The sequence below is a fragment of the Scyliorhinus torazame genome, chromosome 4 (genome assembly GCF_047496885.1).
Source record: "Scyliorhinus torazame isolate Kashiwa2021f chromosome 4, sScyTor2.1, whole genome shotgun sequence".
Classification (NCBI taxonomy): Eukaryota; Metazoa; Chordata; class Chondrichthyes; order Carcharhiniformes; family Scyliorhinidae; genus Scyliorhinus; species Scyliorhinus torazame.
Genome location: NC_092710.1, coordinates 313898554 through 313916091, shown reverse-complemented (window position 1 = coordinate 313916091; position 17538 = coordinate 313898554). Strand labels below are relative to the sequence as shown.

General features: G+C 46.9%; 1 protein-coding gene across 2 annotated transcripts in view; it reads left to right on the top strand.

Annotated features, from left to right (window-relative positions):
• mertka (c-mer proto-oncogene tyrosine kinase a) overlaps nucleotides 1-17538 on the top strand; it is a 245025-nt gene that overhangs the window by 103669 nt on the left and 123818 nt on the right. For both annotated transcript variants that reach the window (XM_072500095.1, XM_072500094.1), the window contains exons 5-7: nucleotides 4957-5043; nucleotides 7855-7970; nucleotides 13807-13996. In XM_072500095.1, the coding sequence (XP_072356196.1) occupies nucleotides 4957-5043; nucleotides 7855-7970; nucleotides 13807-13996 (393 nt within the window). The remainder of the gene's footprint in view (nucleotides 1-4956; nucleotides 5044-7854; nucleotides 7971-13806; nucleotides 13997-17538) is intronic.

Here is a 17538-nt window from a genome sequence, read left to right as displayed (position 1 = left end):
CGCGGCGCCAAAGGCCTTTCCTGCCAGCCGGTGGGGCGGAAATCAGTCCGGCGCGGGCCTAGCCCCTCAAGGTGAGGGCTCGGCCCCTCAAGATGCGGAGAATTCCGCACCTTTGGGCGGCGTGATGCCGGACTGATTCGCGCCGTTTTTGGCGCCAGTCGGTGGACATCGTGCTGATTGCGGAGAATCCCGCTCGTTATCTCTCAAAATTTGACTGGTGACCACTGATCGCTTTTCACACCAACCTCAACCCAATCTCCCTGTGTATCTTGACCCCTTCATATCTTTTTTATTCTTTTCTAATATTGTGTATGCCATATTAGTCTCCCCGGTAAATACAAAGTTAAAGTTACTATTTTATATTTTTGCCACTGAATTTATCATGTGTGTACCTTGGTAGCCCTATCCTAATCTACTTGTGTGTCTGTAGAATATATCTTACATATGTTTAATTTTCTATTTTTATTTTTCTTTCCTAATTTTTTTGACTTAATTCCTCACTGTTTCATTTTACACTTTATTATCTTCTCCTTTTGCCTATATACTTAACGGGTGTTTTTCCCCCCCAAGTTTCAATATTGTTTCTTCATTCATCGTGAGGTCGTTCTGGGATGAGTTGTGGTGTAGTGGTGATGTCATTGGACTAGTTATCCAGAAGCCCAGTGAGGCACGATCAATTGCACAAAGACTTGAGTTGGGTACAACTGAGGCTTTGTTGCTCTAAGATGTGTGGCCTCCCACAGCAGCTGGCGAAATGGCTGCAGCCTGGAGGACACACATATTTATACTCCGCCTACTGGACGGAGCCAGCAGGCAGGGACTACCAACATACCTGTAGTACAGGTCCTACCATACATCACCTAATAGAGGTGCAACAGTGGTTTAGCACACCCAGGCAGATGTTCCTGGGACATGGGTTCAAATCCCCCATGGCAGATGGTGGAATATCAATTCAATTAATGAAATCTGGAATATAAAGTAATCTCAGTCATGATAACAATTGTCAGGGGTGGCATGGTGTACTGCAGCCTCACGACGCCGAGGAGCCGGGTTTAATCCCAGCCCCGGGCCACTGGCCATGTGGAGTTTGCACATTCTTCGTGTCTGCATGGGTTTCACCCCGCAAAGTCAAAGGTGGTAGCCTAGGTAGATTGGCCACATTAAATTGTCCTTTAATTGGGGGAAAAAAATGAATTGGTTACTCTAAATTGATATTTTAAAAATGATGACAACTATCATCGATTGTTGTTAAAAACCCATCTGGTTCGTTAGGGAAGGAAATTTGCCATCCTGCCGGAAGATGTGTTGTTTGGTTTGGCCTCTGGAGACCTCCAGTACCAGTGCTATTTGGTCTGGCCCAGTGATGATCTATTTTGTTGGACTTGGCTGGCAGCCAAATGGCTACTTTGATTTCCTGGGACTTGACTGGCTCTCGATGGTGATTAGTTATGATGTTCCGCAATGTTCTGCCAAATTCAGATAGGCTCCACTTTGTAGAGTGAAGCACACTTTTGATTAAGATGCCTGAAGAGGCATTGGCCTCAATTCTCTCTCTCCTGAGGACTTCGCAAAGGTCTTGAAGGCATTGGTCTCATTTCTCTCTCTCATGAGGACTTCTCAAAGGTTTTGAAGAAAAAGCCTTTCTCTTTCTCTCGCCACAGCCATTTAAACCTGCAAGAAGATCCAGACCAGCAGCGGGCAGGCTGGGTAATTTGAAAACCTTTTAACATCTGATAATTGGAGAACTCTAATCTTCCCTCATTGAGGTTGTTAATTGCGAGTTCTAGCTGACTGCACATATCAGAAGATCCAATCCAACTCGTGGTTTTCAACACTCCTGAGAAGGTAGCTGACAACAAAGACTTCAACATCAGCAACAAGAACATATCTCTCTGATTCCCATATTTTAATCACCTATCATTTTACCCCTTTCCTGTACTCTGTGTGTGCCTGTCTTATTTGTGTTTAGGGTAAAGGGCGGGGTGGTCAAAGAGTAAAGTAATAGTTTAGCAGGCCTTTATTCTAGTTTAATCATTGTACGTTTTAACTCCTTATTATAGATAAACAGTTATTGTGCTTGTTACTTCCGAATCTGTTGCCTGTGAGTATTGGAGCAGTCTAGGGCGAAAGATCTCGAAAACTTTACAAGAATTATTAGTTCATTCACTTATGTTGCGACTCCGGGTTAAGGCGGGTTGGAATTGACCGCACCCTAGCCCAGATTGTCGGAACAGTCTGAAATTGGTTTCGATTGCAGAGAGAAAATCCCAAGCTGTTACGTTGCATCGTCTCCATGCAAAGTCTCTGTGAACTCAGCTCTATTAAAATGAAAATTTGGGCTGACTGGAATTCATAAGCAATAAGAACACTTCCTTTTCATGAAATATTGTGAAACTAGTAATTTTGAAACTGAAAGCATGCTTTTTGAAGTAAAGGGACAACAATGCTATAAGTAACCGTTGCCCTTGGTCATCATGAGTTCACCCCCTTATTCTCAAGAAGTTAAAATGACCATTAAACTGTTGGATTATCCTTCAGGACAGGAAATCTGTCTGAATGGAGTTCCAATCCCATACCAACGTGGTTGATATTTAGCACGCCAAAACATGCAGCAAGCCACCCGGTTCTATCAAATCTGTGAAGAAGGCACACCAGCACCATCTAAGGTTGATGATGCATGGACAACAGATGCCAGCATTTGTCAATGTTATCCAAATCCTGAGAACAATAAATAATATTGGGGAAAAAACACAGCAGCACTGCTGTGGTTCCCTGTCCGTAGAAATTAATGGACAGAAAATCAAAGGCAGTGCACTGTGGAATCGTGCAGAGTACTGGTGCTGGCTTTGTGGTGTTTGTCTGTATGGTGTTGGGTGACCTGATCATTAAGTAACTGAGCCATGAATACTTTAAATTGAACACTGTCATGGAATAAAATCACATTGTCCAATTCTGATAGTGTTTGTAATTGGTTTTGTGAAAATTGCTTCACTTTGAGTTTTATTTTCAATCAAAGTCTGAAGCCATCTAATTAGATTTGAGCCCTACTCCTCTGAGAAGTTCTGAGAATTCTCTGGTAATGAGAAATCGCCAATACCTGATTTAGGAGGAAAATAGTTCCTTTCCTTTAAGAGGAAAATAATTCATGGGCGGGATTCTCCCATCCCGCGGCACAGTGTCCACGCCGTCGTAAACGCCATCGAGTTTTACGACTACGTAACGGGCCGCTCCCACGAATAATTCTGGCCCCTACAGGGGGCCAGCACGGCTCTGGAGTGGTTCGCGCTGTTCCAGCTGCAGATCCCGGCGTGAACTGTGCGCCGTGGGATCCGCGCATGTGCAGTTGCGCTGGCGCCAACGAGGACATGTGCAGTGGCACCGGTGCCAATGCGCGCATGTGCAGTGGCCTCCTTCAACTCGCCGGCCCCGGCGCAACATGGCGCAGGACTACAGGGGCCAGCACGTAGGAAAGGAGGCCCCCAGCCACAGAGGCCGGCCAGCCGATCGGTGGGTGCCGATCGCGGGCCAGGCCACATCGGAGGCCCCCCCAAAAGACCGACACCCGGCCCTTACACGCCGAGGACGCGCCGGCCCAGAGCAGGTTAGAATGGCGCCGGCGGGACTTGGCTCTTTTCTTACGCGCGCTCGGCCCATCTGGGCCGGAGAATCGGCAAGCCGGCCACGTAGAATGGCCCGCGATCGGGCCACGCCGGCGCCAATGGCGCCGATTCTCTGCTCTGTGGAGAATCGCATGCCGGCGTCGTGGCGTGATTCGCGCGGTCCGCCACCGATTCTCCGATCCGACGCGGGGTCGGAGAATCCCGCCCCCTTTCTCTGAGAGGGGAATTCATAACTTAATTATGTTGCAAGATATTTCTGGTCACTGTTATTTGCATGTTTTGTCACTGGAAAATGTTAACACTTACGTTATAATGAAACTAATGTTAGTTTTGGCTCCACTGATCGCTCAGCAGATTCAGCTTGTGAATGAACAAGTCATAGCAAGCAGGAAGGTCCGAGCTTCAATCCCAGGTCTGCGTGAAGTTAACAGCTCTCAGCTGGCTAGCATTAAGGGTCAGACAATCAATGGCCGTGTCCCTGAGATATGGAAGGAGAAAAGCAGCCAAGGTTCCCATTCCTGATGGTGCCCAGGGACTTCTGATTGAAGTAGCTGTGGATGGCAAGTGAGGACAAGATGGAGATTTGCTGTCAAAGCCACACCTACATGATGACCAAGAACCAGGAGTTGTACCCAGTTAACATTTACATGTGAAAGAAAAAAGGAATATAAATTGACAGAGAAAAATCTATTTTTTGTTAAAATTGTAAACAAAAATATAAATGGTTAACCTGATCCCTAAAGTTTGGCCCATGGGATGTGATTTTACATCATATATGTGTCCTTCACCAGGCCTGTGTGAGTGCGCGCCCACGTGTGAGTGTGTGTCCAAAAAAAACATTCTTCTTTTCCATTTGTTAATCTGCTGGATTATAATTCCAAGCAAAACTCTTTGTGATCATTGGGGAAATGGGCGAAAGGAACCTGGGACAATATATTTTTGTTTTTCTCTGCAGACAGGTGTATGATCTTTCTTGAGTGACCGGCTTGATCCGTTCAAAGATTTACTTTGATGCAGGTAGATACCTGATTAACACTGGCTTTTGTCAGAATTCCCTGGTTTCAGCTTCCCTACTTTTAAAAAGAAAGTAAATTTAGAGTACCCAATTCATTTTTTCTAATTAAGGGGCAATTTAGCGTGGCCAATCCACCTACCCCTGCACATCTTTGGGTTGTGGGGGTGAAACCCACGCAAACACGGGGAGAATGTGCAAACTCCACACGGATCAACTTCCCTACTTAAAGCAATGGTTCGATTGACATCCAGCATGATTTTTTTGCATGGATAAAATGCTCAGAAAGGGTCAATTAATTTTGTTGTTTTTTTTCCGATTCAGGAATTAGTCAAAGGACGAGATATAGCTGTGAAGCTCACAATCCAAAAGGAGTAGCAGTTTCAAAGGAAGCACAGGTTAACATCAAGGGTATGTACCATGGGCAGCAATTATTGTTAGTTTCTCTCTCTTCGGCTAGGGTCTGATTTCAGGATGTTGTCTGTAAATTATCAGACACGTTGACCAGTTTATTAGTAAAACGTTTTACCTATGTGCCCGTATTTGGAGGTGAGCAAAGGACAGACACAGGTTCGCAGTTCAACATGAGTTTATTTTCAAACAAAATTAAAATTTCTCTGACCGTCAGCCAATGAGGTCACTGGGCGGGGGTCCCAACACCTAATGAAGTTGCCGATTGCAACTCTATAGGCAGCACGGTAGCACAGTGGATAGCTCTGTTGCTTCACAGCTCCAGGGTCCCAGGTTCGATTCCCGGCTTGGGCTCACTGCCTGTGTGAATATGCACGTTCTTCCCGTGTCTGCATGGGTTTACTCCGGGTGCTCACGTTTCCTCCCACAAGTCCCGAAAGATGTGCTGTTAGGTGATTGGACATTCTGAATTCTCCCTCTGTCTACCCAAACAGGCGGCGGAATGTGACGACTAGGGGATTTTCGCAGAAACTTCATTGCAGTGTTAATGTAAGCCTATTTGTGACAATAACGATTATTATAGGATATGAGTTCCTTTCCCCAGAAGTTCATCCTCGGGTGCATTATCTGCACGTAACCCTAACCCATATCAGGTGATCTAGGTGCTAGAAAGGTTTCAGCCGGGAAATCCACAACAATCGATCTATTATCTTCCGATGAGGGCAAGCCCAGACTTTTCCCAGCTATCTGTCTCTGTCCAGTTTATTCGAGTTTGGCTGTTTGACTTCCCCTCACGCCTGTCTGAGGTTCTGACTGTGGCTTTTATTCTTATTTTTCACAGCAACTTCATTGCACAAGCCTACTTGTGACAATAAAGATTATGATTAAAGATCATTATTAATTTAAAGTGTCCAATTCTGTATCAGGCCTAAGATTCAGAGCATTGGCCCTTTAACCACAAGGGGCAATGACTGCCTGAGCTATCTCAGCAGCAACAACATCAATTTGCATCAATATTACTTGCAAAGGAATGTTTTGCAACACTGTCAAAAGGGTAAATTGGTGACCAAGCTGAAGTTTAAAAGAAAATTGGAGAGCTGGGTGTGGAAGGTACCAAAGTGGTTTTTCTTAGGAGGCTATTGAAGGCGTGAGGGAGGGTTGGAGGTATCAAAGCAAAGTTATTTTGCAAGAGAGATGCTGATGGTCAAAAGGTCAGCCTTTTTGAAATCACAGGGAATAAGGGAACCAAAGAAAAAAGAGAGTATGGATTCAGATTGTTTTTCCTTAATTTAGAGTACCCAATACTTTTTTTCCAATTAAGGGGCAATTTAGCCTGGCCAATTCACCTACCCTACTCATCTTTTGGGTTGTGGGGGTGAGACTCCACACGGACAGTGACCTGGGGCCGGGATCGAACCTGGGTCCTCGGCGCCATGAGGCAACAGTGCTAACCACTGCGTCACCGTGCTGCTGTCAGATTGTTGGTTCGCGAGGATTTCACAAGTAAGGAGGATTGAGATGGCAGAGAGATTTAATGGCATTTTTGAGGGCCATGATGTGGAGATGCCAGCGTTGGACTGGGGTGGGCACAGTAAGAAGTTTTACAACACCTGGTTAAAGTCCAACAGGTTTGTTTTGAATCACTAGCTTTTGGAGCACAGCTCCTTCAGCAGATAAATGTTTGGGGGGGGACAGTAGAGGACTTGACCCGCTAAGTCTGGATTAGCTCATGTTTATGGAGGGCAGCGATGGGATGGCTAATAGGGGGAAAGCATTAGGAAAGTCGATCATGGCGATGATGATTTAGATAGAGTAAGAAGTCTTACAACACCAGGTTAAAGTCCAACAGGTTTATTTGGAATCACGAGCTTTCGGAGCGTAGTCCTTCATCAGGTGAGTCACCTGATGGAAGGACTGTAGGACCTTAACCTGGTGGACTGTGCCCACCCCAGTCCAACGCCGGCAGTTCCACATCATGATTTAGATAGGTAATGGGATGGGGGGCCCTTCAAAATTGAGCTGAACTTCAGTCAGTTCCTTATAGGTGAGCCTGCGGGTGATTATCTGCCGTGGTGGGTCCCTGGAGCGTTATCCTGGGTCTCTGGATTATTAGTCCAGCGATAATACCACTACACCATGACCTCCCCCTTTGGGCTGGTGCTGTCGTAGGTACCAGATGTCATTTGAAGATAGATTCACTGACCTGGATCACCCTTGTGAGGTCATTGAACCTCATGCTACATTGATGGGCCAGATTCCAGAACTTGACCTCGCTGATACCTGATCCCATTCCATGCTGAGGGCTTCCTAGCTCACGTATCTCTCTTCTGCTGCCGGCCTAGACTAATGCCCCCCCGTGCTGCATCCAAGAACCCAGCAGTCCTTTTCTTGCTCATTGATTCACTTGGTGTTCATCTTCTTCCAGTCACTTGGACTACATACAGTTTTCAGCAATTTCATGTGACCAGCGCCGCTCCCCCTATAACAGCCATAGACTGCCTTTAAGAGATTCAGTCAGGGTGGACCACACCCTAGCCATGCCCATCGCAGGGCCCAACGTTAAGCATTCACCCAGCTCGGCTGAACACAGCAGTCATTCAGATGGTGAAGCAGAAGGCAGGTGTGTGCCGACTGCCCCATGTAACCGGATGAAGGTTAATTGCGAATTGTGGCCCCCACACCTGAAAATGGAAGCAGTGCCATTTTTAGCCAGGCAGGTTTATAATTGGAACATAAATTACATGTGCATCCAAATATATGTCCTATTCAGCAAGTGTTATACTGTTATAATGTACTTTTTGTCCTGAATAGAGACTCCACATGCACCTGTTGACCTACGGATTAAGAACCAAACTGCTCACATTATTGTAGTGTCTTGGGAGTCTGGTTTTGATGGATACTCCCCTCTCAACACTTGCCAAATCCAGGTAAATTTCACTTTCACTAAAGTGCAGTTACTGCAGAGACTGAGCAGTGCAGAGAATGGTAACATGAGGCGGGATTCTCCCGAATCGGTGCGTTGGCCCGACACCGGCGTAAGAAACGGCACGAACCACGCCGGCGTCGGGCCGACCGGAAGTTGCGGAAGTCTCCGCACTTCCAGGGGCTAGGCTGGCGGTGGAGGGGTTGGCGCCGCGCCAGCCAGCGCCGAAGGAACTGCGCGAGTTAGCACATGCGCAGCACCACCGGCATGGTTCAGCACATGCGCAGACCGGCCGGTGTATTCTGGCGCATGCGCAGGGGGGTGTCTTCTCCGCGCTGGCCATGGCGGAGCGTTACAGGGGCCGTCGCGGAAGGAAGGATCGCGGGCCAGGCCACTGTGGGGGCCACCCGGGGTCGGATCCCGCCCCCCCAGGACCACACCAGCCAACTAATCTACCAAGTCCCGCTGTGTCGGACCATGTCCAATCCACGCCGGCGGGACTGGCCAGAAACCGACGGCCACTCGGCCCATCGAGGCCCGGAGAATTGCTGGGGGGGGGCCGCTGCCAACGGCCCCCGACCGGCGTGGCGTGATCCCTGCCTGAAAACTGCTGTCGGAGAATACGGCAGCTGGCGGCGGGGCAGGAATCACGCCCCCCCCCCCCCCCCCCCCGGGATTCGATTCGGCGACACAGTGGGGGGCGCGGAGAATTCCCGCCATGCTGTTTTAGACCGTCTGCTCTTCTCCAAGCCACATACAGACGTGGCAGAATTTTGTCAGGTTTAGTACCAAGGGATTGCAATTTGCTGCCTGTGACTTTACATCACCTGAATCATGTATACTGCAAAGCCATAGCAGATTGTTAATCAGCGTGGGCAGGCCATTTGCTTTCATGGACTGCAAACCTAATGGTCTCAAATGTGTATTGACTCATATTGGTTTTGGCGCCAGAAGTATTTTATCTGGCAAAGCCTTTAAATGGCAGAGTGTCTTATTTATCAGTGATGACATTTAGTGATTTCAGCAGGTAATTATTACTCACTATTTTTGTTTTTAAAAGAGAAGAGTCAAGTTAGGTTCATCTTCCTGAGAACCACTACTCAGCACGGGGGCAGCACGGTAGCATAGTGGTTAGCACAATTGCTTCACAGCTCCAGGGTCCCAGGTTCGATTCCCGGCTTAGGGCACTGTCTGTTCGGAGTCTGCAGGTTCTCCCCGTGTCTGCGTGGGTTTCCTCCGGGCGCTCCGGTTTCCTCCCACAGTCCAAAGATGTGCAGATTAGGCGGATTGGCCATGCTAAATTTCAGTGTGCAAAATAGTGTGCAAACATTGTCCTTAGTGTTGGATGGGTTACTGGGTTATGGGGATAGGGTAGGGGTGTGGACTTGGGTGGGGTGCTCTTTCCAAGAGCTGGTGCAGACTCGATGGGCCGAATGGCCTCCTTCCGCACTGTAAATTCTATGAAATTACTACTTCCCTCAGCCAAGTCCTGGAAAGTTTGTTTTTCCAAAGCCCTCTCTTTCCCTTCTCCTGAAGCTGCTGTCTTCTGCAGGGGAGGTCGATGCGGCTTCACAGGCAAGATTGTCCTCCTTTACACAAGTGGCCATTTCTTCCTTTGTGAATGCTGGTGCACCATTCAGCTGTGACAAAGATTGTAGTGTGAGATTATAATCAGAGAATTTACAGTGCAGAAGAAGGCCATTCGGCAAATCGAGTCTGCACCCTGTGTTCATGTCACCTCCAGGGCAGTTTACAACAGGAGCCATTGGACAGCGATGAGCGTGATGATTTTTTGATTTGATTTATTGTCACATGAACCGAAGTACAGTGAAAAGTATTTTTCTGCGGCCAAGGGAACGTACACAGTACGCACATAGTAGACAAAAAGAATAATCAACAGAGAACATTGACACATGGTACATCGACAAACAGTGATTGGTTACAGTGCAGAACATGGGGCGAAACAAAGCAAATACATGAGCAAGAGCAACACAGGACATCGTGAATAGTGTTCTTGCAGGGAACAGTTTAGTTTGAGGGGGAGTCGTTGAGGAGTCTTGTAGCTGTGGAAGAAGCTGTTATGTCTGGATGTGTGGGTTTTCAGACTTCTGTATCTTCTGCCTGATAGAAGAGTCTGGAAGAAGGCAATGCCTGGGTGGGAGGGGTCTCTGATGATGCCGTTTGCCTTCCTGAGGCAGCGGGAGGTGTAGACAGAATCAATGGGAGGGTGGCAAGCTTGTGTGATGCGTTGGGCTGAGTTCACCACACTCTGCAGTTTCTTGCGACCTTGGACCGAGCAGTTGCCATACCAGGCTGTGATGCAGCCGGATAGGATGCCCTCTATCGCACATCTGCAGAAGTTTATGAGAGTCGATGCAGACATGCCAAATTTCTTTAGCTTCCGTAGGAAGTAGAGACGTTGTTGGGCTTTCTTGACTGTTGCATCAATGTGAGTGGACCAGGACAGACTGTTGGTGATGGTGACCCCCAGGAACCTAAAGCTATCGACCATCTCCATTTCGGAGCCATTGATGCAGACGGGAGTGTGTGTCGTGCTACGCTTCCTGAAGTCGATGATCAGTACCTTGGTCTTTCCAACATCTAGAGAGAGGTTGTTTTCGGTACACCATACAACCAAGTGATTTATCTCCATCCTGTAGTCTGATTTGTCGTTGTTTGAGATATGGTCATCACAGTTGTATCATCTGCCAACTTATAGATTGTAGATGGCACCTCGCTGATCTTCACCTGCACTTCCACTGAAATTATGGTGGCGGAGCAGATGAAGCCGCAGGGAACATTGCCCCTATAGTAACAACTCTGGCGGAAGAAGATAGTCAAGATAGCTTCCTCGCCTGTTCAACCTCTCTTATCTAGTCTCCCCAGATCATTTGATAAATTTTTAAAACACAAATGCCTTTCAGCATTGCCATTTCTAAAACCCCAAACTCCTGATTTTATTAACATGTTCCTAACATGGAGCAACCTTTAAGAATTCTGAATCCTGCTTCAGTTTTACGTGACTTGCCTAATGCAGCAATAAATAGGATTGCGGGAGATAATCCAGGTTTTCATGTCAGGCAACACAAAACCAGAGCTTGTCTTCACGATCATTATGCGGTGGCTTGTTTTCTGTACTTAACCACTTCTGACAGCACGTCCACCACTGGCAGTTTTATATTAACTATAAAACACAGCTTAAATTGCTGCTCTGTAAATGGACTGCTAGTCGCTGAACAGACTTGTGAGGGCAAAAGTAAGTTTTCAACAAATATCCAATCCGATTTGTGAAGTCACTTACTCCTTCGGGAGTATGCACAATATTGCAAATAAGTGTGAAGGGAAAATTATTATACTGGATGTTTTCCTTAGAGCAGCGATGGTATTAAGGGCTTTGATTAAGTAAATGAGGAAGAAACAGTTTCCAATCACAGATGTTTCGGGAACCAGAGATTGAATAGGATTAGTTTTTTTTTAAAAAGCAGAAGCAACATGAGGATTTATTTTTGCACAAGTTTTTGTGATCTGGAATGGCTTCCCTGAAAGGATGGTGGAAGCAGATTCAAACTCAAGTTTCAAAAGATAGTTGGATAAAACCTGAAAGGAAAAATATTCCAGGGCCCCGGAAAAAGAACAGAGTGGGATTAATTAGATAGCTCTTAAAAAATGCCGGCACAGGCATGATGCTTTAAATCCTTGCTTCCTATCGTCTATGATTCTACAATAATTTCTGCAATGCCTATTTACATTTTTTTACAGGATGTGGGCTTCGTTAGCTAGGCCAACATGTGTTGGGCAGCACAATAGCACAGTGGTTAGCACAGTTGATCCGCAGCTCCAGGGTCCCAGGTTCGATTTCCGGCTTGGGTCACTTACTGTGTGGAGCCTGCACGTTCTCCCCGTGTGTGCGTGGATTTCCTCCGGGTGCTCCGGTTTCCTCCCACAGTCCAAAGATGTGCAGGTTAGGTGGATAGACCGTGATAAATTGCCCTTAGTGTCCAAAAAAGGTTAGGTGGTGTTACTGGGTTACGGGGATAGGGTTGAGGCATGGGCTGAAGTAGGGTGCTCTTTCCGAGGGCTGGTGCAGACTCGATGGGCCGAATGACTTCCTTCTGCACTGTAAATTCTATGTTGCCCATCTATTTTTAATATATATTTTTTTACATTTAGAGTACCCAATTATTTTTTCCCAATTAAGGGGCAATTTAGTGTGGCCAATCCACCTAACCAGCACAGCTTTGGGTTGTGGGGGTGAAACCCACGCAGACACGGGGAGAATGCATGTTGCCCATTTAATTGGCTTCTTAAAACTGGTGGTGAGCTGCCTTCTTGAACCGTTACAGTCCATATGGCGCAGTCACTCTTATAGTGCTAGTGCGACGAGAGCCAACCTCCCTTCCCAACAGCACTGTGCGTATACTTGCACCAGATGGACTACAGCGGTTCAAGAAGGCAACCCACCGCCACCCTCTCGAGAGCAATTAAGGATGGGCAACAAATGTTCACCTTGACAGTGGCGTCCATATTCCCGAATGAGCCTTTGACCTTCCATTCACCATGATATTCCTGCAGTTATCAATCTGCTGAGACATCCCCATACCTCTCTCTCGTCTTGGCATGGTCTTCAATAACATTCCTAATCTTTTATAGCCTAGTTAATCCCCAACAATTCCCCAGTATGACAAATATATATCTAACGGAAATTGAGATAGTTGAGCACATAGGGGGCTGGATTCTTCCGCCCCGCAAGAACACCACGGGCGAGACGCGGACAATGGAGAAGTCCATTGACCTCGGGTGGGATTCTCCGGTCGCCGGGCGGACGTGGCCGGAGAATCCCGCCCATGCAATGGGAATGAGGATCATAGGCTGCTACATGTGAGTGGGAAAATCAAGCACATAGATAACAGGAGTGAGATTGCACGATCTTGTCATACAAAACTGGAATTCCAATAGTAAATGACTAACCTTTAAGGCATTTGTGAGGTGTGCATTGGCGTGTGATAGATTGCATCCAAGGTTGAATTCTTTAGTTGTTGGCAGGGTGGTGGTTTATTTTAAAAACAATGAAGTGATGCTTGTTGATTCTAATTGTTTAAATTATTTTGGTGTTGAACGTCCTATTGAGCAGTAGGGTGCTTGACCAATAATATCTAAAATACAGCTAATAAATGATTTTGTGTTTGCTGGGGAAATACTTTGATTTGCCACACTCTTAATTCTCAGCATTAGAAGTTGATAATTCTGTAACTGTGCCCGGACTTTGTAACTCTTCCCCCCGCCCCCACCAACTCGTTTGCCTGGGCTATCTTTTACCCTAGCTTCTAAAGTTTCCTCAACAACAGCTTTGGTCGCTTAATCATAACTTTCTCATTATCTAACTTTCTCCAAGGTGTAGGATGTTCTGCTTTGTTCGGGGACACTATACAACTCTCACTTGTTACTGTTCAGCTTTGTTAACCTTGTATTTTGAAAGCTTGTGAATTGTCACAGTACTGGAAGCAGTTTTGCCAGGGAATCATACAGTAGGAAAGGAGACCACCCATGCCATTGTGGTGCTTCTACTGGTATCTTGACAAGAGCTTATTCAATTAGCCCCACTCATCTGCTGTTTTCCCATTGATATATATCCAATTCCCTTTCGATGGTTACTTGAATCTACTCCCACCAGCCTTTCAAGCTGTGCATTTCAAATCATAACTCGTCACCTAAGCAAAATTCTCCTCATCTCTCACCTAGATTCGTTTTGCCAATTATCTTAAATACCGGCTGTCAGTGACACTGTGAATTCAACAAGTTCCTTGTGTCAGGCTGAATTTGCTTTCTGTTTTTCTGATCAGGTTGAGGAAGCTGGGTACGATAAAAACATGATTGGTCCAGTGCTTCCCTATGAAACTAAAGTTCCACCATTCCAGTATAGCATCCTTCAGCTGCAAGCCATGACTTCCTACAATATTTGTGTCTCTTGTAAGAATGAAGTTGGATGGTCCCTCCAGTGCTCCGCGATCCAGGCCAAAACAACAGAAGGAGGTACGTTTTTTTTTTCTTTCTTGGCAATTTCCAATGTTCTGAGACCTTTTTCCCTTTGCTGCATCTCTTATATCTTCAAAAGTCTCTTTTCAAATTGACTTCTCAAGAGTTGTGAAATTAGTCCTAAAGGCTGAGATGGGAGACATTACCATGGAGAATAAGGAAATAACAAAGAAAGCAAACATTTTTTTTTGCTTGCCAAGGATATAATGAGTGTGAGGAACTTGAGTTAAAAATAAATGTTGATTAATATTAGTAAAGAGATGTACAGGAGAAATTATTGAGACTAAAGGTTGACAAATCTCTTGGACCTGATTGACTCCATCCGGGGATTCTGTATGAGGTGGATGTAGTGCTGGTGATCTTCCAAAATCTTCTACGTTCCGGAATAGTTCCAGAGGATTGAAAGTTGGGAAATGTAACATCATTATTCAAGGAAGGAGGGAGATAAAACAGGTCCGTTAGCTTGACATCAATTGGGAAAATGCTGGAATCCATTATTCATAGAATCATAGAGTTTATAGTGCAGAAGGAGGCCATTCGGCCCATCGAGTCTGCACCGGCTCTTGGAAAGAGCACCCTACTCAAGCCCACACCTCCACCCTATCCCAGTAATCCCACTTAACCTTTTTGGACACTAAGAGCATTTTAGCATGGCCAATCCACCTAACCCGCACATCTTTGGACTGTGGGAGGAAACCGGAGCACCCGGAGGAATCCCACGCACACACGGGGAGAACGTGCAAACTCTACACAGTCAGTGACCCAAGCCGGGAATCGAACCTGGGACCCTGGAGCTGTGAAGAAACTGTGCTAACCACTATGCTACTGTGCTGCCCTATTAAGGAGGTGCTAATCAGAGACTTAGAAAATCATCACATGATTCCATCGAATCAATTGTTTTTTGAAAGGAAAATGCTGTTTGATAAATCCATGCAATTAGTCGAGTAGATAAGAGGAAACAGTGGATCTAGAATATTTGGTTTTTCAAAAGCTGTTTGTTTAGGTGCCTCAAAAAAGGCTGTTGCACAGGATAAGGGCTCATGGGGTTTGGGGTAATATATTAGCAAGGTAAGAGAATTGGTAAAAGGACAGGAATAAATGGTAATTGTCAGATTGACAGGTGGTTGCTACTGAGGTATCACAAGGGTCAGTGCTGGACCTCAACTATTTACAATTTATATCAATGAATTAGTTGAAGGGGTTGAGAAGTGTGCTGATGATACAAAGCTAGATGGAACAGTAAACATGCAAATCTGTGAAGGGATACAGATACTGGACACAATTCTCTGTTTGGAAGACTAAGGGTGCGATCTTCCGGCCATACTGCGGCAGAAAAGTATCTCGCTGTGGTGCAGCGTGGCCGGTGAAAGCCGGGAGACCCCACTTCCGGGATACACACGGCTCACAACGCCTCGCAAGACATTGCGAGGAGAATCCCGCCCACAATGGTCAGGGTCACTTTTTGGCAAATCTGCATATTAGAGCGAGACCACTGGCCTTACTCTAATGTGCAGATTTTCTTTTTTTTTTAAAATATATTTTATTAAAGTTTTTCATCAAACAAAAATTTCCCATTTTACAACTTTGTAATAATATATACATTGATCATTTTTTAAATAAATAATATGCTAACTAACGGCAACTGCCAACAACAAAATAAGAAACAACAGAAATAATAACTGAAATAGTAACTTTGTGAAATCAAATATAAATAACTAAATAACTAATAACTAATATATAAACACACACATAAAACCCCTGAAGACCCAAATGAGCCCCCCCCCCCCTCCCCCCTGGGTTGCTGCTGCTGTCTTTCCTATTTTCCCTTATCGCTCTGCGAGATAGTCGAGGAACGGTTGCCACCGTCCGGTGAACCCTTGAGCCGAACCTCTTTGTGCATATTTTATCCGCTCCAGTTTTATAAACCCTGCCATGTCGTTGATCCAGGCCTCCACACCCGGGGGCTTAGCTTCTTTCCACACAAGCAGAATCCTTCGCTGGGCTACTAGGGACGCAAAGGCCAACACGTCGGCCTCTCTCGCCTCCTGCACTCCCGGCTCATCTGCAACCCCAAATATAGCCAACCCCCAGCTTGGTTTGACCCGGACGCCCACCACCTTCGAGATCACTTTTGCCACACCCACCCAGAACCCATGCAATACCGGACATGACCAAAACATGCGGGTGTGGTTCGCCGGGCTTCCCGCGCATCTCCTGCACCTATCCTCCACTCCAAAATCTACTCAGCCTTGCTCCCGTCATATGCGCCCTGTGTAGAACCTTGAATTGTATTAGGCTGAGCCTGGCACACGAGGACGAAGAGTTTACCCTACTTAGGGCATCTGCCCACAGCCCCTCCTCAATCTCTTCCCCCAGCTCCTCCTCCCATTTTCCCTTCAGCTCCTCTACCATCGTCTCCCCCTCGTCTCTCATTTCCCTGTATATATCTGACACCCTACCATCACCCACCCATGCCCCCGAAATCACTCTGTCGTGGATCTCTTGCGCCGGGAGCTGCGGAAATTCCCTCACCTGTTGCCTCACAAATGCCCTCACTTGCATATAGCAAAATGCATTCCCAGGTGGCAACCCATATTTTTCTGTCAGTGCTCCCAGACTCGTGAACGTCCCTTCTAAGAACAAGTCCTTCAATTTCGCAATTCCTGCTCGCTGCCAAGATTTAAATCCCCCATCTATCCTTCCCGGATCGAACCTATGGTTGTTCCTTATCGGGGACCACACTGAGGCACCCGTCACTCCCTTATGTCCAATGTGCAGATTTTCAAGGTACCCGATGCTTTGGGATTCAATCCCTTCGCCTTGGAGACCTCAGGCGAGCCCTGTTCAGCACTGGTCCCCACAAACGGCGACCAGATGGAACAGCACTCATGGGGGTCTCCAAGGGGATAAGAGGCCCCCAACTGCATCCCCTTTGAGCAGGGTGGACCTCTGGCACTGCTGGTGCCACCTGGGTACCCTGGGAGTGCCAGCCTGCCACTGAGGCAGTGCCAGCCTGACACCCTGGCAGTACCAGCTTGGTGCCATCCTGGCAGTACCAGCTTGGTGCCATCCTGGCACTACCAGTGTGCCCACGTGGCAGTGCCAGCTGGCTGGGGCACTGCCATGGTGCCAGGTTGGCACTGCCCTCCCATGCCTGTGTTCGGGCTGGGGGAGGTCGGGGATTTTATTTGTGGGCCTCGGAGATCGGGACGCCATTTCTAAATTTCCCGATCTCTCGCTCCAACGGGCAGTTCTGACGAGCAAAGCTCCCCGTTGTAAAGAAACAGGGTTATGTGTGGCCTCGGGCGTGCGTTCCTCGTTCAGGCCCATTATTCAACACAAGTAGTGTTGACTAGCCACATGTTTCTCGGCACTGAGAGTGTCGGGGAACATGCAGCTAAACATGCTCGCTAGGGGACTTTGTTCCCTTTTGGGAAGGTCCCACCTTAAGCGTTGGTGCCAGGACTGAATTGCGTGTGGTTCACGTTCCCATTGGAATGCTATTCGAGGAGCAATTCAGGACATGCTAATAGGCCAGC